Genomic DNA, 22029 nt, shown 5'->3' on the forward strand with positions numbered 1-22029 from the left:
TCTTGTATGCAAAGAGCTTCACAATTGATACAAGAAGGCAGGGAAGAACTGGGGAAGCAGTCAACCCTCACTCGGAGGGGACCAATGGTTCTAACTGACCCTACCCAACTGCTGGTGTGAAAGGGCTTTCCCAATCAGTAACAAATGCCCCTTCTTTTAAGCAGGGAGCTTTAGTGTTTCTTCTTAGCATATAGACATTTCACCACATCCCGCACTCTGAACACTAATTTAGCACTGATTTGTTGTTTCAAGTCAGAAACAACTTGTCATGTTTAGGAAAGCAGCACAATGGACATAAATGTATGTTGGTCACTTTATTAAATGAGATATTAAATAGTTTTAAGTTTCAACTACCAAACAGCACTTTGAATGGTGAAAACACAGATAGCATATTGTCATACTTGAATGCGTCTCTTTAAAAACACGTTTCCAGTCCTTAATATATATTTTACAAAACAGCCTTATAGGAAGAAGGTGACATCTTTTCTACAGTACTTTTATGATATTTAATACGTAACTGAAAAAAGCCGTCTAAACAGAAACGAAGGCCAAGTCTTCACAGCTGTATGATTTCAGCAGCCAAAGCTGGTCAAGGGACTGAAACATTACTATACAACTGGGACAAAAACATGTACAATATCACAATACTAAGCAAAAACGCTTTACATCCAAAGGAATAAACAGGTTACAAAATGTGGAGAATTTAGCAGGCAAAACTGTATTACAAGCAACATTTTATTCATCATCTTATATAAGCCGTTTCAACTAGTTAAAACATCTAAAACAAATATAAAAATGAGCTTTTTATTTTACTGATGCCATTTTTCTGTCTTTAAATATTGGTTAAAGCTGGATGTTATACTCAAAAGCACAATTTTATGCAGCTATAATGCTGAGTGAGATATACGTACGCAAAAGTGGTCCAAGTTTTACTTCAACGCTTCTTGTCCTCAGGATAGCCTCATATATGCCCCGTCATCGTCTTTGTCCAGGGTGAAAAAAGTGTCTTCAAAAATGTTGCCTTAAACTTCCACATTAAAGTCTCTCGAGTTGTGTAAAAATGCCACTCAAATCCCCAGCTCTAGTGGTAAATGTACAGATGTGTAATATTCAGAAAGATGTAGGAATGTCCTGCGCAGCTACATGACCTTCAAACATTTGTCTCATGAAGTCTCTATTTTCATTTCTTCTGAAGTGAACACGGCAACTTTGGGAGCTTTCCCTTCTCTTCACCAAATAAAAGAAAGGTACTAAATAAACCCCACTGGGCAAAGGTTTTCTCCCCACTGCTCATGACAGAAAGAGTTGAAAACAGCAAAACAAATTATTTCTGCAGCAAATCTACCAAGGTATATTCACAGCACAAAGCAAAAGGCATTCACGCAAAGGTGAAACGGACCTCCAAATTGCCACTGTCTGAATGCTGAAAATCTCACTCTGATCAGAGAAGAAAAACCAAGAATAAGTCTGGAATCCAAACTCTTGACCACACATGAGCACTTCTGTTGCAGTGATAATAGGAATGATTCCAGCTTTCTTGAATCTCCAGAATGCCTTCTGTTTTCTTAGTCTTACTCCAGCACTTCAAATGTGCCTGTCATTTCATTTTATGCCCACATTGCAAAGGAAAAAAAACACCTTCTGTTTTGGAAACATGAGCTGGACTAACGCACAGGAAAAGCCCTAATGGTGCCAACCTGGATCTTCATTTTGAACAGACAACGATCCTATTTGAATGTCGTAAAGTAGCTGTTAATGAAGCATAATCAATCAAAACTTTACTTCTCCTCTGAGAAAAAAACAAAAAATCAAGCTGTTTTTTCCACTTTCATAATCTTAAAAAAATTAAAAATAGGTTGGGAAGGGAGCATAAGGGTAAACAGAGATACTTATCTACAAAAGGATGAACCATTTCACAGTCTTCTGGCAATACTGCCGAACTGCGAACGTACATTCCTTAGTGTCAAGAAAGCAATGCGGCAGCCATGGCGAGGCTGTGCGCAGAGCATGGCCTGATCTCAACAACTGCCACCATCGTTAAGCCTCAAAGTGCCAGGAATTCATTTCTTAGCAGTCTCGTCCTACTCCCAGCGAGAGGATGAGATACTAGCACCAGTGGAAAGAAGTGAGCAGATACACGCTTTGTAACAGAATCAGTTCAGGGTGAAAGACAAAACCTGTAAGCTTAAGGTGATTCAGTGTTATTCCATCAGGAAGATGAAATAAACAGTGGCAGGGGAGGAAACCTCCTCAAGCCCTGACTTAAGGCTGCACAGTTTCTAGAAAACTGTGGGGCTCAAGTGTTTCAGAATAGTAGTATTTAAGAATATTGCACTCCATTCTGTCTCAAGATCCTTTTCGGTTCTATGCTTCATTTTCCCCCCCAAAGCAAACGATAAAGAGCAGAATAAATGTCTGTGTCACTTCTGTCCTGACTTACTCCTTCAAGAAACAGGAAATATAAAAAAGTTCCATCGTTTGAGGAATCAACTTTAACCAAGAACTCAGCTGTGTACATTATGTGTGACAACTGAAACATACAGATCTGCGTAACTTTTCCCTAAGCTTCTCCCATTTGACGGCTGTTTTTATGGCTACTAACAGCAAGCATAGGAGTTTAGACAGGAAACCTGTTCAGCCCCTAATGTTATGGAAGGACCTGTTTTCACTGAAAACAATTGGATATCTCCTGTACTCAACACATGTAAGAAGATTCTAGGCAACATCATGGACAAATATCGGGGGTGGGGACGGGAAATCACACCTTATCAAAACAAAGTGGAAATGCTGAAATGGAACATGGCGACTAATGGGAGGGGGCAAATCACCCAAACTATTTATACAGTTGAGTTCTGTTAAGTCATTGATTCCTAAAAAAATAAAAAAATTCTCTCTCTTCCTCTCTCTGATTTTAACAATCCTTTAAATGTTTAGTGCAAAATCACATCTATTTCCCTTGGGATGGTCCTGGATTTTTGCCACTCATTGAAGGTGGGGCACGTTGCAGGGGGGGTGGGTGCATTGCGCCAGCAACAGATTGATACATTCCTCTCAAATCTATCTGTTGAAAGTTGGATGGATTCATCATTAAACTGGGAGGCGGAGGCTTCGACATCAACACGTGACTCATGGCAACTTGCTGATAGGACAGCTGCTGCTGCGTGTACTGCTGCTGGAGTCTTCTGTTCATCAGAATCCGCTGAACGCAACTGATTAGCTGTGGAGGGGAAAGGGAGCTGTTACCAGGGCACCGTCCCGCCTTCTCCTTCAGCCACGGTACCCCTGACAAATTGATTTCAACCCTAAACTTGATACTTGCTGCACCGATATCACCATCACTAATGCGGTGGCATTTGCAAGCTGGTGACTGGAGAAACCAGTTAGCAAGACCACTTAGGACCACGGACCCTTAATGAGTCGCCCATTGTATTGCAGACAACATTCATCCTGGTTTCCATGGTGACAGGCGCTCTACTGTGAAATTACTCCCATATATCAGTTACAGGCTCTTCTCCCCCCTCCCAAGCCCTCTACCATTTGCCACCACTTCTAATTCTAATGTGAATTAGAAGCAACAAAACATTTTGTGGCAAACACCAAAAGGAGAAGACATTTCCAGCTTGATCAAACACCTTTGCAGAAAGCTTCAGGTGTCACAACATGAAAACGGCAGCCCTGCCAAGACTTTCATGAACATGCATGTTAACTGAAGTTAATTCCTTGGTGCCATGACACAGCAACCCTTTTTTTTTTTTTCCCTGCTGGCAAAGGAATGATTTGGAAAACACTTAAGAAAGTCTGGCAGGGGAGTCTCAATTCTGCTTCATTCCATGTTTAGAAACATATCACTTTTCCCAAAGGAATGGGGAATTTTTCTCCTAAACTACACTGAAGAATGACGAGTTTATCTCACAAACCTTTACAACAGCCCTGTAAAGGAGGGCTGTAATATTACTGCCATTTTACAGCTGATAGCAAGTACCTTGGCCACACCCTTTCCTTCTCCCCATGAATTTACAGCAGCAGTGCAACTGAACCAACAACCTCTCTTGCTGCACTATCTGCTAACTGCTACGCTACCCCAGCCACAGTCATATGAAGTGCCCCCCCCACCTTTTTTCCCACACCAAGAACTCCTTTAAAAAGGCTTCAGGACAACATGTGGGCATCCCATTGTTAAAAATGAATGATACCAATGGTTCTGGGATCCACCAATGGATAGTGACCCAATTTTTGGTGGTGCAAAACTGACAGGACAGATTAGGCTATATGCATCAAGGGTTAAACAAGCTGCTATGGGGAGGGGTGAGAGCACTGAATCACCATTACAGCCACATCCCTTGGCATTTATAACTCAAGTAGTAGCGTCTAGGGCAGGGGTGCTCACACTTTTTTGGCTCGAGAGCTACTTTGAAACCCAGCAAGGCCCGGAGATCTACCAGAGTTTTTTTTACAATGTTTGTGCCATCATAACATATAACATTTATGTGTACAATGTATGTTGGTGTACCTTGAGCCCCACTGAGTATAACAGGACTTACTCCTGAGTAGACATGCCTAGGATTAGGCTGTGAGGCTGCAATCCTAGCCACACTTACCTGGGAGTAAGCCCCATTGAGTACAATGGGCCTTACTCCCGGCGTTTCCTCCCAGAGGCACCTGAAGGGGAGGGGGGTTGGCACTCCGCGATCTACTCATTTTGCTTCGCGATCTACCAGTAGATCGCGATCCACCTATTGAGCACCCCTGGTCTAGGGTCACTAAAAAGTTGGGGAACCACTGACTTATACAATTGTCACATGCAACAGGAAGAGCTGGTGAGGTGAGATGCATGTGGCTCCACCAGCCTCTGTCTACGCAACTGCAACAGAGCTGTCGTGGTACAGAACTGCAAGAGCTGCAAGTCCCTCCCTCACTTCCAAGCTCAGGTATAGCCTGACTGCAATACAGGGATCCTGCAGGCAAATCGAGGGACTTTGGATCACTGGACTTTGGATCACTGGGGAGCTGTCCTCCCCAGAATGCTTCTGCTAAGGCACCCCACTTACTGCCCCATGTTTCTGCCCAAAGCACTAAAACCAAAAGGCATCATTTGGGAGTCTCACCATCTGTTGCTTCGTCAGGACATCATTATAAATGGCTTCCCGGCGCTTCACTTCAAGCTCCTGGTTTGCCTGGCGACTCAGGGCAAGAGCCTGAACCTGTGACTCTGAGAGGGTCAGATTCTCCTTCCACTGCAAAGGAAACCACCACAAACATCTTAGGAGTACATCTGTATAGCCTTTTGACTTGATCATAGACACAGCTAGGGTCAGGAAATCCAATTTTTAAAAAACTACTGATTTCAATGACCGCATTAAGTATGTGCTTGCATCTTTCCCAATGAAACCAATGGGTGCTCTACCTTGGCAAGGCTGATCCCTCTGCATTGTGTTCAGAAATCCTACTAATCAAGCTTTACATGGTGCCAAGAGGGAAATCAGTGCCAAGGCACTATTTTTTAGCAGAGCCATCAACAAATCAAAACTTTGATTTGCCCAACGACATACACAGTGAAGGCTACCATCCAATGTGTACCTTACTGAGAGTAAGCAGTACTGAATACTGGGCAGCCTCAAAATGTGGAAGCAGCAAAATGTATCAAAACAATTATGGCCTCTTTTTTAACCAAGTAACAGCTCAATCCTATATATGCCTACTTGAAAGTAAGCCCCACTAAGTTCAACAGGACTTATTCCTAACCTTAGACTGCAATCCTACAACACTGAGTTTCAACCCCATTGAACTGAATAGGATTTATTTCTGAGCAAACAGGCATAGGCTGTTAGAAGACCTCTAGCATCTTTTCAGCACTGCAGCCAGTTATATCTTTGATTTCAGAATTGTTGTGTGACGAAACAGAACAAAAAATACTTTTGCCAACAGCAAACAAAGGCAGGTATTGATGCAGCACTCTGAAGTAGGACACACACAGCTTCAAACAAGAGCAGTTCACGTTACCCACTAGCATACTCACTATAGTGGAAATTATGTCTTCAAGGGGTTGAATTCTCACACCAGTAACACTGTTCGTTGCTTCCACAACCTTTTCTCTGCCTTGATTAATGAGATCCTGAAGGGAATTTTAAAGTGGTTAACAGTGACTAAGCAGCAAAAGGTTTGAGTTTTCCACTAGAGGGGGACATAGAGATGTTTCATTTCTAATCCCTGTCTACATAAGGGTGTGCAAGAATTACACACAAGTGAACCTATTTTCTGAGACCACGGAATGGAAAGATAACTCATACAATTTCATTTCAAAGCACTGGACTGAAACTGAATGAAAGAGTGAATGGTTCAATACACTAAAACTGCAATTGACTGAAATTAAATATGCTTTAGCTAGGATGGCCTAATGTCCAGGAGTTGGACACTGACCTGGAAAATCCAGGTTCAAATCCCTGCTCAGCCATGAAGTTTCCTGGGTAACCATGGGCCAGTCACTCTCTCTTAGCCTCAACTATCTCACAGGACTGTTGGGAGGACAACAGGAAGGAAGGAACCATGTACACCATGCTGAGCTCCTTGGAGGAGGGGCAGTAGAAAAACGTTTGAAAATAAATGTAGGATAGAAGCAGTTCTGTTCATCTGGTGTTTGCCAAGGTCACCTGCAGATTTTAGCACTGCATTTCCATACTTCATTCTTTATTAATTTAAAAGATTTAGACCCCATCTCAGTTCAATAACAGAGCACCCCACTTTCTCCACACTATCAACCACTATGTATTTTGAGTATTATTTTTTCAATATGATCCCGAGGTCAGCTTCTTACCAATAAAGGCATACTGCACTCTCACTGTAGACAAGATGACTGAGATCAGACACTCTTTCAGTTCAGGTTTATCTAGATTTCAACAACGCCCACCAGAAGTAGGATACTCATCACCAGGAAATAACCAATTAAGTGAGCACAGCATCCTCAAAAGTCTCCAATATCATGCAGTTGTCTGGGATTTTCCACCTACCTCCAGCTGCTGGTTGCTCATGGCAGACAAGGCGGCCAGGTTAAAAGGAATATATGGAGTCTGAGAGTTGAAGTTGGGGTGGAACATATTTGTGCCCACTGGCATGTTGAAACGCATTGTCAGGCCCTGCAAGACAGACAGTTATTTAGTTATTTTCAAAGGTTTCTGAGACACCGAGAATGAATTTGGTCAATGCAGAGAAATTTACAAGGGTCAGAGCAGTAGCCCTAGACTAGCCCAACAGAGGGGAGCATGGGAATGGTTTTGGTATAGTCTGAAAATCAGTACACAAGGGTAACTACTGATCTGGTGAAGGTGCCATACTGAGAGAGTCATGCTTGGTTCACTGCAATTTTATTTTTTAGTATGCACATCACACCCTCTTCAGAAGCCAGGAGCCACCAGAGCTCATGGACTGAAATGAGAATTATTGGGAGGAGGAGACCCACAAATCCAGAGGGGATGCAGCAACAAGAGGATCATTCCCAGATTTTGCTAATTGCTTCAGCAAGTGCTTTCAAAGTTCTCATTCAGGGCAGTGTCTTGTACTCCCAGAGTCCACCTTTAAGGGTGTTCTCACTGAATCCTTGCACAAAACCTTCATCCTCAACTTACATCCAAGCTGTCACTTCAATTTCTACCAGGGACCATTTTAGGTTTTCTTCAGGGGGACATGAACAGAACTGTCCGGTGCTCACTTCAATAAACTGGTGTCAGAATTATGGACGGGCTTGAGGGATAGGCTTCTTGTAAATTATAGAGATCATATTTTTTCCTAAAAAGTTATTATGCAAAACAAAGAGTGTGCATTTTGCTTTAGCGCTGAACCAAGTCTATGAGATCAGAATAAGTGCCTTAACCAGACACTCATACCCAACACATTCAGAAATGGGACGTATCTTTGAATACTTGATGACTTTTTCTGCTCGCCTAAGTTTTGCTGGGATTTTCTTTCCAACAACTGTTCACATGGGGCGATGTTTCTCCAACAATTCTGACAATTAACAACATTTTAACAATTTAAATTTAACACCACAATCCCACAAGGATTCATTTAGTAAAGGCATTTTTTGATCCCGGGCCAGAGTCCCTTTGTAGGAATCTGTCCATACTAGGAGCTCAAGGGTCCCATTTTTGGCAAAATATTTCCTTCCCAAAATATTCCATATAGAGAGTAATTACACACATAATCGCTTCAACACTGCACAGCCATTTAAGGCAGAAGACACCCTACCTTCTTTTCTGCTTCATATTCAGCCCAAGCTGCCTTCCTCTCCTCCTCAGTCAATTCTTCTTCCTCTTTGTGGTCCAGAAGGGAATCGTGTTCATGATAGCCCACTATATGTTCTTTATGGATTTGAAGCAGTTCAGCTAAAATTGTGTCCTGGTAAATAGAAAACAATACATTCAACCAGCGTGTATCAACAAATTTGATACCAAATAATCAGATGTGACTGCCTCTGACCACCCTTGGCACTGATATCACAGGTGAGAAACCAATCAGACCTAGAATACCAAACACTTTTCTGTAGGCCTGGGATGCAATGGGGCCTGGGAACCCACCTCCATCCTTTAAAACCCTCTATAGCCTAGGACCAAATTAGCTTAAGGGCTGCTTGTTCCCTGGATTATAAAGTAATCCTTCAGGCCCTGCAATCTGGTTCACCAAAAACATGTCTCTGGGCCAATGGAGCTCACCCAGTAAATAGGTTCAGATGTTAAAACAAACATGATTTGTTATTTGGTCTTAACTGGCAAATTCTGATTTATTCTAAGCACAGTTAGTACGAATAAGCTAGGATATCACATCATGAAACATGAAGAATTTGCTTTTGTCCCAGAGATCCACTGGGGGGGGGGGGTTACAGACCTAGAGCTCTGATGTGCTCAACTTTACGTAAGTTGAGCACATTAGAGAGCAAACACAAATCAATATCAATATGCAACAAAATTCAGGAGAAAGCTAAACAAAAGCATCTTCACAGCTCACCTATAAGCAAAACAGTTCAGAATATGGCAGCTCAGATTTTCCCCATTCATTCCAACAGAAGGAAACTTAACTCATGGGCACATGAATGGGGATACTGAGTAGCCACAGGCAGGTCTGGGCAAATACATGATCATCCAGCATCCGAACATGTCAAATAACCCATACTCTTCAAGGCCAAAGTGCTCAAAGCTATCTATAAGATGAAATGCCACGAGAAGCAAATAGAGGTATTTAGGAAATGAAAGAAACAGGATAGGAAAAGTACATAAACATAGACTGAAAAACAGGTCAGATTCAAAAAGCACAGTAACAGCTTTCTTGCACTGTATGTAAGAGAGCAGAGAGTTTTAAGCATGTATGCACATTAGTTCCTATGGTAACAATACTCTTGAATACAGTGCAACTTAATCTATGTATACGCTGCCAATACAGTCATCAAAATGTGGTTTAAATTATATTCATCTGGGTAAATCTGCACTTTTGTCTAAAGCACAATCTGTATTCAGACAGGGTTGAACCTCAGAAGGCGTGTGGCTGCCACCTTAGAGAGTTTTCTTGATCATTGTCATGCAATTCAACACACTTATCCGCCAATGAGGTTTGTATGAACATTTTCTACAAAAATCCGACTCCCTCTGCAACCTGGAAAATATGCTGTTTACAATGAAGCCTCAAACACAATAGGTAAGTTATGACTACCACTGGACCTTAACATTTGAGTGACTGCGCCAACATCCTCTAGAGCAGTGGTTCTCAAACTGTGGGTCGGGACCCACTTGGTGGGCCACGAGAAGCTGGTGGCAGCCATCTTGGAAGATGGCAAAAGACCTAGGTGTCGCCATTTTGGAAGTGGGCAAAGCCTGGGTGTCGCCATTTTAAGCTTCCCGGCATTGAGACGTAACTAAGAGCGGCTTGCACATGTGCAAAGAAAGCAGTATTCCGCTTTTTCCCAAAAAATGTGCTGCTGCCTTCTAGCTGGACCTCCCTCTGTACTTGGAGGCTTCCCTCAGGGGGGCCACTCTCCGGGGAGAGAGTAGGCCGAGACCTGAACACAGGGCTTGGTGAGTAGAAGCAGACCCGCGTGATCTCCCCTCTTGTGAGCCTGCCTTGAAAGCAGCATTGCCGCCACCACCACCCCATTGCCGTTTTCATCTTCTGCATCACAACCTCTCTCCCTCTGAAATCGCCTGGAAGCCACGATCCTTTCCTGCTGTGGCTAGTACTTCCTCTCTTTTTATCTTTGCAGGGGGTGAGGGGGGAATCCTTGGTTGCCTGGCTGCCCAGAGAGCAGCGGAGGGTAAACCGGCATGTGAGGGGGAGCACCCAGGGAGAGTGCTGCTCCCCCAGCCGCTTCCCTGATGTGCACCCTTCCCCTCTTCTTACTTCTCTCTTAGGTTGCAATTCGGTCTACTCTTAGCTGGGAGTAAGCCCCATTGGCAATAATGAGAGAACATTCTGAGTAGACGTGCTTAGGCTTGGGGGAGATGAGGGGAAGCGTCCCTGCTTATCTTCCTTCTGAGGGGGATGCTACTGTTTTTATTTCCTTTATTTACAAAAGTTCAAGCTACTTCTTGTATTGAGGTGCACGAGTAGGGTGTTTCTGGCTAGTGCTGAGCACAGCATCAATAGCCACATCAATGTTTGTTAGTTTCAAGCGCAATACAAGAAGTAGCTTGAGATTTTGTAAATAAAGACAGAAACAAAAACAATAGTAAATAAATAGACAAATATTTTGTTCCAGATGTTGTTTTATTTTTTGCTTGATAGCAATGGTAGCGAGGGCAGGGAGAATTGGAAGAAGCTTCTGAGCTGGAATACTGTCTCTTGTCATGTACAGTTTGAGTTTCTAGGCAAGAACTTCCTGCTTGATGACATCACTTCTGCCTCTCACATCAGTGATGTCACTTTCTGTTTGATGATGTCATTTCTGGCTATGGCGTCATTTCTGGTGGGCCCCAGACAGATAGTCATTCTCAGAAGTGGTTCCTGGGCTAAAAAGGGTGAGAATCACTGCTCTAGAGAAGTGAGAAATGGCGACGAAAACCAAATATTTTAAAAAGGTAGTTTCAGGCAAGCTTATAAATGACACAACCCAAGTCAATCTTTTTAGATAAATTTCTCAGGTTAAAAAATTATTTTCCAAAACTTTTTGCATGCATGCTGTATAATTAAAAAACCAAGAGAGGTTTCAGACTGCATTGTGTGGGCATTCAGAATGCCAGATGCAAGGCAGTGGCAACAGGATGCAGATATCTTGTCGCTTGCGTGCTCTCCGAGGCATCTGGTGGACCACTGTGAGATCCAGGAAACTGGACTTGGTCTGATCCAGCCGGACTCTTCTTATGTTGTTATGAACACATGATATTTTGGGAGATACCCAATCTTGGTTAATCTGCTACTTTAGATACCAATACTTAGTACGGGTTTAGTATCCTTTATCTGAAATGCTTGGGGCTAGAAGTGCTTTGGATTTTTTTGGATTTTGGAATATTTGCATATATATAATATCTTGGAGATGGGACCCAAGTCTCATTTACCCCACAAGTAAGCAGTAAAAAATGTTTACAGTGTAAAAAGGTGTTCAGGGTAACCAATCAGTACAACAGCATCACCAGAATGCCTGTATCAACTGTTAAACAACAGCAACAATAAACAATAGACAAAAAGTTTTCACTTTTAACAACATTTCGGATAAGGGATGTATTAAACCATATTTCTATAGCCACTTTCCCCAGGCGCTTAAAGCTTTTCATAGGCGTATAATGCAGTAATTTTACAATGACCACACACAGGCTGCAGCATGAACACCCTCAAATTACAGACTAAGGGCACAATCCTAACCAGGTCTACTCAGAAGTAAGGCCTATTTTGTTCAATGGGGCTTACTCTCAGAAAAGTGGGGCTAGGATTGCAGCCTAAGGCACGTGCATCTCTTTGTGGCTGGGAGACGGCTCTTGGCTCAAGGCCTTCCCAAGAGTTCATGATGAACCTGCGATGCGCACTTGACCTCTGAGCTCATACGGCACACCAATCCTCATTCAAGTTAACAGAGAGGAGCCAACAATTTTCTGTCTCTAGGCAACAGCAGTGATGGACATGGAAGAAGCCTCCCTGGATCAAATTAAAGGCACAGTTCCTACAGGTCCCGCTCCTAAGATTGCACTATGCTACAATGCTAATCAGTGCTAAAGAAGGTAACACCTATTTTTTCTACCATTTATATAGTAATAGAGTTGCCCACAATATCAGTATCATGAGATTATACACAGAAACAAAGACGCCTAAAGTTGGAAACCAAGTCATAACCTTTGGTTTTATATATATATATATCTTATTTAAGTTTGATTTTTTAGAATGATCAAATACAAACCAAAATGATGGTTTAGCACAGTTGCACATACAGGTAGAAAAACGTGTAGGGTGAAATTACAAAATTTCCAATGAAGTGCTAACAGCCACAGCATCCTTGAGGGGGGGAGGTCAGAATTGATGCAGCATTTTATTAAAATAAAAAGCAGCTTCTCAGGAAACAAAGTTTGGCAGAAAACAGAAGCAACTACAAGGCTACACACAGTTTGGAATCTGCCAAAGAATAAAAGGAGAAATTTTTAGATAGCCCTCTCAGTCAGAGAGCTGAGAGGCCAGGGATTTTTAAAAGTAGCAAATTAAGGTACAAATCTCGTAAGATTGCGCAAGATCCAAGATGGTGGCACCCGGGGAGAACAGGTGCAAATACGTGTATCAGTCCTGTCTTATGTGAGGTTCTATAAGAGTTAATAAATACCCAGCCTGCCCAGGAAGGGAAAGTGTCTCAACCAGGAAATTAAAATGGCCTCCAAAAGCTTCAGCACAATCTACCAGTAATTCTTTACTGAATAACTGAACTGTCTACAAAAATTATTCTAAGGGAACTCCCATGGTTGATTGTAGAACACAGAGACAACAGGACTGAACTAAGAAGAGAGTTGCACATTATTAGTATTTGTTATTAAGAACACAAAGGAGACTGGCTTTTAAGAAACTTAGGGACACAGATTATTATACACAATGGCTGAAAACAAATCACTGGCAGAAGTAGTATTCTAATTACTAGACACAAACAGGAGACAGCTATCACCAGGTCGTAAGTTGCACCACAGCATCTGACTTGAAACCATGAGTGTCCTCAGCCCATCGGTCTGTCTCTCTCAGGAGCTAAAGACACTGTACTATTATAGCTGCTAATTCTGTGAACTGGCTTACTTTGGGCAACATCGGTGTATCCCTTTTCTTCTTCTTTTCAGAGTTAGGATCATCCAACAAGTCTGGCTCAAAGGTATAGAGCTCAGTAAGTTCATTCATAGTGAAGTGGCGCTCGACTTGCTGCTGGTCGACCACCCGGAAAGACAGCGACTGTTTGGTCACTTGACGATCGTAGATCTTGTCTTCCATCGTTCCCTTTAAAACAAGCACACAAGGTTCAGCCTGGACAGGAAAGATACTGCATGTTGTTTTGACTGATTAGCCACACAAAATCCCTGGCATAATTTAAAATTTGATTCTGTGAAATTGACCATTTATTGGAAAAGCTCAACCCTGAGCAATTTCCTGGAAGCAAACTGCATAAGTAACAAGGATTAAGACACAACATTTTGACTTAATCATTTGCACAATACAAGCTTGCCCACTTCTTGCTAGCAGAAAGAAAAGACTATTGAGAATTATACATTGAGGAGTATAAGGGAGGGCAGAATGTCAACTTGCTCTGGTTGACTGCTGGGCAATTTCTAAGAGGGTGCCAGCAGCAAAGGCAGCAGAAATGTGAGTCAAGCAGTGCTGAAATCAAGGGCTGTTAGTCAATTCGCTGCCCGTCTGGAACGTGCTGTGCTCCAAACATCTGTTATGACAAAGAGAAGCACAACTCCAAAGGAGGGGAGAAGCCACTGGGGTTTGCTGCTTCCAAGACAGCTTCCAGACTCTTGCCCTGGGTCCTACTACCTGCTATGTTTCCCCACTTCTGTCTTGGGGGACTGAAGGGGAAGGAAACTGAACTAATGCCGTGGGCATTTTTGCTTGGATATTGCTGCAGCATGAATCCTTTCTGCCTCAGTGGACTGGGGCAGTCCAGAACCAGCTGTATGGTGCTGTGAAGCAGGCAATAGGACCCAGCGAGATGAGTTGGTGCCCGCAAATCAGTCGCTTCCTCTTAGGTTTGGAGTGGCCACCTTCCCTCAAGCAACAAGGAGTCAGAATGCAGCACATTCTCAATAGGAGAAAAATGGGGAATTGCTCCACAACCACAGACCGGTTGGGTATTCAGCCTCTCACGCAATACATCTGTAGGTCCACCAATAGGCTCCCACCTTCTGGAGTAGGAAGCACTATCAAGTGGCGATTCTCTTCTGTTTAGCAGGGGGAGAACACCAATCCCTCTTCATTCTACCACAACACCTTCTGAGTGGCTGTTTGCTGGTGTATCTATCTTTTGTCTTTTTTTTTTTTAGATTGTGAGCTTTTTGGCTCACAGAAGGCCATCTTTTATTTTTTTGCTATTTGAGCTTCCTTTGCTAAAAGGCAGCATATAAATACTTAAAATAATAAAATCCAAAAGTAGAATACCATAAATTAAATATTTCAAAACCTAAGGAGTCTGCTGGATCTGACAAAACTATATTTCAAAACTCTTAGCAAAATTCCATTCCCACAGGGAACTGCCAGCAGCTTTCAGGAAACCCACTAGCAGGGCATTCCTGGCCCGAAGCAGAGAAAGTAGACAGATTTTTTTTTTCTTCCCTTTCTCCTAATATCAGCCAATAAAGATTTTTTTTCTTCACAGAATCTACTGCCAAACAAAAGACATACTATAAACAATGAGTACATGTGCCATTATTTCAAGCTGTTTGAATGCACTGGCAGAAGACTCACAAGGGGTATTTTCCCTCTGGCTTGCTAAAACTCAATTCAATGTTTGAATTAAAACTAAAAGCAAACAAATAAAGTATGGCAAGACACTATATACAGGTGAAACATTTTCATTCCTCACTGTTTCTTTCCTTGATTTAAAGAGTCTAAGCCTTCTCTGGCCCCAAACAAGCTTTAGAATCAGAGTGTGGTCATGGAGGAAAATATTTGATTCAAACTGACCTGAGCCAAGAACCGGTAGACAAACACTGCTTTGTTTTGCCCAAAACGATAAACCCTGAATATACTCTGGATGTCATAGGATGGATTCCAAGAGGCATCGAAAATTATCACTCTATTAGCAGCCACCAGATTTATTCCAAGAGATCCTGCTTTAGTGGAGATAATGAACAAACGGCCTCTGCAAAAAATAAAATAAAATTTAATTCCACTTGCACCCTATTCCAGACTTATCTAAACTGTCCACCCCAGAATTCAGAAAACAGTTACGTACACATCAACTTGAGTGCAAAGGCAAAACAATCACTGAATGTTGTATAATTCAGAGCATTTCAAACATTTCTGTTTGACTGCTTAAACTTGACATTACTGTAACCGTGAAAAAAAAAAATCAACCCTTCAGTCTGCACCACTGCAGGATTCAATCTTTGATTCAAGCACAAACTGTGGTTGCTGTAGCTACTATTTTTCATACACCACGGAAAACAGTTATTGTTATCCAGGAAAGTGAGAAGAAAGCGCCTTATGCACGAGCCCATAATTTAGGGCTGGGCCCTATTTCATCAAAACTAAGCCACTGTGAAATTGAAAAGCAAACAAGTTGACATAGCTGGGGGAAATTTGGCTATTCCATAGAAGCAGTCAACTATCTATGGAGCCTGGTTACCTTTCAAGTGACTATCTGGGAAACTTATAACCCTGAAACCAGGACTTAGCTGCTACCTTCCATATGTTCTAGGTTCAAATCCCCACTCAGCCGTGAAGCTTCCTGGTGACCGAGGGCCAGTCAGTATCTTTCAGCTTCACCTACCTTACGGGATTGTTGTGAGAACAAAAGGGGGGGGGAGGACTGTGTACATTGCCCTGATCTCCTTGGAGCAAGGGTGGTATCAAAATGTGAAAAAATAAAACAAATGTCACTCTAAGAATATTCAAATAGGCAAGACCCAATTGATACATTAGCAAGACCCAATTGATAAATTACCTCATTACATTGTCGGCACTATATTTTAAGAAGGGAAAACAACTTGTCAAATTTATCTAGGCTTAACCTATGTGTTAATAGGGACTGCTAGGTACCTATCATAGTTCTTTTATGAATTATTCTAAAATTTCAATGTAAAAATCTGAACATTTAAGACTGCATGGTTTATATTTGGCATTCTAGCCTTTCCCCACCAAAAATTAGACATTAAAAACTATTCTTTAGAAATATAGCTCCAAATGTGCTCTAGTATGACAATGAGTCATAAGTAGGCAAACAGTCTCCAGTCAGATAATGTATATCAAAAGGTTGCAAAAGTACAGAAGTGCACATTTATAAAAATAGAAAACCAAGAGAAAATATACTGTGCTACCTTTTTACAAAGAACACCTGCTACCTCAAAAGAAAACCCTCTGGAAGTTACTAAAAATTAGGCAAGTTTTCTAGTCCAGTGACCAAATGCAATAGAAAATTAGCGAGATGCACATTATGTTCAGAAATTGTCTAAATCTACACAACATGTTCTAGGAACAGCAAGCATGCCACATCAAAGGGCAGGACATGTGGCAGAACAAACCCTGTAATCAACAAACTCAACAGGAAGCCTTCCACAGAACAACAGGAAACCCTCTCCTAAATGAAATCCTAACATCAAATACATTTCTTCTCATTAAGGGTGGAAGCAACTAATTCTTGAGCTCACAGCTCAAAACTTAAATGTGTAATTAGTTCTCCCAATGTGGAGACTCTAGGAAAAAGTCCCAGTCCCTATACCCAGGTAATTCAAGTTTCTCCTAGGATTATTTTATTGACAATCATCTTTAAAGATGATTTACCAAGGACACAGATTCAGTATTCAATCCAAGCAAAACCCACTTCATTAGACGAAGCAATCTACAACATCAGTAGGCATATACACAAGAACTTTCCACTTGGAAAGTCGTGTGTTCTTGAAAGAAAAATCTTATTTAAGAACATATTGTTTATTGTAAAAACTCCCTCGGGGGTTTGGAGTAAGCCTGCCAATGTACACTGCGTTGAATAAAGTCAATGGTCAGAAAGGCAATATATAAATACGTATTATTATTATTATTAAGTACAGATTTGGGAGGCAAAAAGAGCAAGCCCTTCTTTTGAACAAATTGTGTGAACCACACAGATCTATGTGCTTAAGTAATTACATAGCTATGAATCACACATTCCTATGAGCTTTCAGCTCATAGTTTAATGGCTCACAGAGGGGAATCCCACATCTAACCCTTTGCATTAGACTGCATGCCGCTCCAACCCTTGGTAGCCCATCAAAGTGCAGTGAATGCCACATGTAGAATCCAGGTTGTTTTGCACACTGGTATGAACTTTACACATAAAAGCATGTTTTTTACCTGACATTAGTTACATCATTAAATTCTTCAGCCCACTTCTTCCTTGACTGAGCACTAGTAGAACCATCCAAACGATAATAATCAATATTTCTGAACCATTTTCCTTCACCTAAGGACCCCAAAGACAAGCGGTTATATGCCATTGTCGAGAACAAACGCAATTACATATAACTAGTTCATCGTTTCCATTTCTAATAGAAATAACAAGTCTCAAACGTATATACAGAGAGGAAAAGTAAACTGCTTGGAGTGGCTGCAGAAAAAGTACTGGAGGGCAATAAGTAGGGAAGACCCTGTTTTTCTGCATTGTGGAAGAGGTGCAGGGCTTCTGAAACTGAAAAAGATGCAAGATTGAAATGCGCCACTTTGGGCACCGACATGTAAAACTGGAATCTCAGTGGTTACAGTAATTAATAAAATGAGAAAGTGCCTCTTAGCTCTATGAATTCACAATTCTGTACTTGCCTTTATATATTATAGGCTTGTCTTCTTCTGGGTCCCGGTTTGCCAGCTCCAGAAAATCTTCTATCAAATCCAAAGATATCAGAGATTGGCTGAACACTAAGCTGAAAGGAAGAAAATGAAAAGGCAACATTCTCAGTTTCAACACATGTAACCAGCATAACAGTTCTCTTCTTATACAACATCCATTTACTTCAGGAATAATGCAACCTATGCATCTAAAATAAGAACGTAAGAAGAGCTCTGCTGGAACAAGCCAAAGGCCAATCTAGTCTAGCTTCCTGTATTTCACTGCGGCCCACCAGATAGGCCAGATTGACCAGGAAGGGCTGAATGAAGAGAGTGCTTTCAGGTAGCAAATAAAACATACAACCCCAAATTGAGAGAGCAGGTATGTGGCCAACAGATCAGGGTCATCGGGGTCCTTCCTGCTGCTGAGAACGACTTACACTTTATCCCCAATTTCCTCCGCCAAGCGAAGAATATCAAAGAGAAGTACCATCTTCCCAGAATGCTCCAGCACTTCCGCATCAGCATCAGTGACAAAATCTTTGTACCAGTCTGGAGCTGGGCTGCCTGGGTTGGACAAGGATGAGGTTTTACCTGGGAGGGAGGAGGGAGTAATTTAAAAATATGTCTCAAAATACTTCAGTATAAGCAAAAATGAACAACCAACATTCTAAGGCAGAAGCCCAGATAAAAGTACAGCAGACAAATCGAAACAAATCAGGATCTAATTGTGGTTTCAGGTCCTGGTTTGTTAGCTAACCACAGTTAGAAAAACTAGTTTCATGATTTAGGACATTCAAGGAGACTGCTGCTTTTCCAAAACTGAAAGGGGAGGCTTTTCAATCTCTTCCCCTGGTGTATGGGGAAAGGAAGGGGGAGAGTGCAAGCCAGAGGCTTGCAACAATCTGTTCTCATCACTAGCTGACCTCAGCAAGAGCAACATACATGGTTACTTTGACCATGGAGGTATTTTTTTGGATGCCCAACTTTAGACTGGAGTTTAATCTGTTCTGGAAAATCCATGTGATCCATTAGGTATCTGCATTCCTTTCAACCTCCACTTTGTACACAAACACATCTATTGCCTTCTAATTTGATAATGAACTCCGAAGCTGTGTTTATTTATGTTACCTACATTCTTTAGACAGTGCCGGAAGCTCGTGGCTTTAATCTCCTCTTCATTAGTGCACCATATACACTCTGATTTATTGTAAATACACTAAAAGCCCTTTTCCTCTCAAAACTTTGATCTCCCTTCTCACTGCACCATCTTATTTCCACAAAATTCTTTCCTGGTAATGTCTTCTAGGCAGTTCAACACACCAACGCACTAAAATAGCACTTAAACCAGCTGGGGAAGATATTTGTCAAGGCAATAGCCAATATTTAAAAAGCCTCCACTGCTGCAAAGTAGCACCAGATTTTGCTTTAAGGGAAATTTCCTTTTTTTGTTAGAAATCACATTTTTCACCAGAATTCTCCCTCTCCCTTAGTACCAATATGCCTGCTGCTAGTATTTCTTCCATAAGTCATCTCTCACCAGCAGCGTGAACTTAAGCACGTTTACTTAAAAATAATGAAACCTGGTACCTTAGTAAGTATGCTTTAGACAGGAGATACTGCAAATTCTAAGCCTGTCAATGCACCATAAATCCCCAGGCTCCGTGTAGCCTGGCTGTTCAGTCTGCACAACTCATCTTCATGGCCAGTCCTGAGCTGCAACCTGATCACCCCCCTCACCTGCTACTTCCACACACCTTCCTTGCGCCCCCTTCCATCTACCCTAAATCCTACCAGGTTAAGACCCAACATGTGCTGTCTGGATCATGATCTGACTGCCACAATCTGCAACTTCCTCTTCCAGTCTCGGGGACAAACCAGACATGTGGCTTTAGATGGGATTTGTTTTTAAATTGCAAAAGGGATATAAGGTGAGAAATGCAGGCACCTTCTCCTTCCACCCTTTGCTGCCCAACACAAGACAGGGTGCCTGCCAGAAGAACGTGACCCATGTCGGGCTTGTGGCAGACATAATTGGTGGCAAGAGGCTTCACATGCCACCGGCCTCAAGGAAGGCCACAACACTGGTTCATCAGAGCAACTACTCCATCTCCCATTGCTGACTGGCGTGAAGAAGGATTCAATTTCTTTTGTTTGTTTAAAAAATTCCATGACTGGCCAATGCTCTGCCTGCACAGCACATCTGAACTAACAAGTTCAGGTCAGTCAAGGAATTTTTTAAAGAAACAAAAGAAATTAAAGCCTTCTTCAAGCCAGCCAGCCAGCCACTGATGGGATGGCCAGTGTTGCGGCTTTCAGTGAGGCTGGTGGGATCTGAAGCCTCTTGACTCACAACCCAAGCACTTCTTTCCTTGAAGCAAAGAAATCTGTTGTCATTACAAAAGAAGGTTTACATTACATTACAATCTTAGTTGTCCTTACCAACTTCATAGCTACATCCAATCAAGAGGTGCATGTTATTTGGGGCCATGGCCTCCAGAGCCTATCAAGAGTTAGTCGCTGCACCACAGGGTGCAAAACAACTGGAGTGCCCAACTCTAGCTGGGAATGAGCAATCGAGGGCCATCAAGCACAAATGAATCAAATCCCTCATGGGACCCCCCCCCCATCAGCGGATATATGAAATTCCTCCACAGTCTTGCCTAAATGTTCAGAACTGGTAAAAAGTTCTCTGTTACCTTCTTCTGACTTTACAATGGCTGGAGGATTTTTTTCCTCTTCTATGTTCCCTTCTCCACCTCCACGAGATCTTGAATTCCAGACTTTGATCACTTCAACCTCGTTCTCACTTCCACTTTCACTTGAGCTACTATCTTTCTTTGATTTTTTACCTTTGGACTTCTTCTTTCTATAAGCATAAACATTTACAGTTCATTATTCAAGTCTGCCGGTGCAGAAGTATTCGCTTATTTTTCAAATTGAGGCTCAACACACAATTGTGTTGAGCCACAATTGTACAATACCCAAATTCTACCAGTTTTGAGTTGTTCACATGGAACAGTTCAACTTACTTAGGATACTCATCAGAACTGAGGCTGACGGAGGTTTCTTCAGAATCTGATGCGATGAAGTCATCCAGGCTGTCTTCATCAAAGTAGCCCTGAAAAACAAAACCAGTGTTTTCACAAGAGGACTTTTACTAAATTGGGCATTCTTGCTTTAGCCTTTGAAACATCACTTCACTCAGATGAACAGTGCCAGGGAGGGTAAGGGCTTATTTCAAAGTATTTGGTAAAGACAAAATACCCAGGAAAAACAGTAACAGCCAAAATATCCAGAAAAAGAAAAAAAAGAAAAAACTAGCTATCATACAGCAAAAAAGATTTCCATTAATTCAGGCAACTTTCTATGACTTGGCATGTCTCACTGCAAGAGCTCTCATTACAGACAGACAGATGTGATTTACCTTATTTTCTTTGCTAATATAGTCCAGCTGCAAGCACCATGGATGAGTCCAAATTCTGCTCAACATCTGGAAATCCTGAAAGAGTTTAGCTCCAGCTTTGCCTCTTCCACCTTCACTGCTGTTACCAACACCTGACAATGAAGCTCAGAAGTTAAGCTAAAATATTCAACTTGCAATCAAGTTAGCCGAACAATCTGTGCTTTTAGATGTGTCCGTGGAACGAAGACACTGTCCGCTCTAGATCAAACACAGCACCCCCTTGTACAATAAAATAAACTCTGATACAAACCTAATATACACAAAGCCATTCAAGAAATATTCTCCAAGAAGCAGAGAATGGGGCACACAGAAGTTCTAAATTAACAATTTATCTAATATTCCTCAGACTCTCCTAGCTCATACACACAAGTCAGAATGCCATGGGTCCTGGCTTTTTGGAACCATGGCCTAGGTGCTACCGGTTTATAGAGTGCATACCCTGATGAGGGGAAAGACTCACACAAGTGGAATCAAGAACAATCTAAGTGAACCCTTAACTTTGACCACACAAGGTAGTCCTCCAAAGCTCAATATAGCCTTCCATTTTAAAAGGCAAAGTCTTTACAAGCACTTCAGAATCTGGCCCACTGGGTGGCAACTAGCAGCAA

At 42.0% G+C, this 22029-nt stretch overlaps 1 protein-coding gene across 2 annotated transcripts in view; it reads right to left on the bottom strand.

The window, feature by feature from the left end:
• Positions 1-295: 295 nt before the first annotated feature.
• Positions 296-22029, bottom strand: part of ATRX (ATRX chromatin remodeler) — a 69225-nt gene continuing 47491 nt past the window's right edge. For both annotated transcript variants that reach the window (XM_066639877.1, XM_066639875.1), the window contains exons 23-35: positions 21383-21513; positions 20988-21076; positions 20655-20824; positions 18396-18549; positions 17950-18050; positions 17485-17593; positions 15118-15295; positions 13237-13431; positions 8239-8388; positions 7005-7130; positions 6017-6112; positions 5106-5234; positions 296-3217 (exon numbers count right to left, since the gene is read on the bottom strand). In XM_066639877.1, coding sequence (XP_066495974.1) covers positions 2948-3217; positions 5106-5234; positions 6017-6112; positions 7005-7130; positions 8239-8388; positions 13237-13431; positions 15118-15295; positions 17485-17593; positions 17950-18050; positions 18396-18549; positions 20655-20824; positions 20988-21076; positions 21383-21513 — 1898 coding nt within the window. In that variant the 3' untranslated portion in view covers positions 296-2947. The remainder of the gene's footprint in view (positions 3218-5105; positions 5235-6016; positions 6113-7004; positions 7131-8238; positions 8389-13236; positions 13432-15117; positions 15296-17484; positions 17594-17949; positions 18051-18395; positions 18550-20654; positions 20825-20987; positions 21077-21382; positions 21514-22029) is intronic.

The sequence above is a fragment of the Tiliqua scincoides genome, chromosome 12, assembly GCF_035046505.1.
Source record: "Tiliqua scincoides isolate rTilSci1 chromosome 12, rTilSci1.hap2, whole genome shotgun sequence".
NCBI classification, from domain to species: Eukaryota; Metazoa; Chordata; class Lepidosauria; order Squamata; family Scincidae; genus Tiliqua; species Tiliqua scincoides.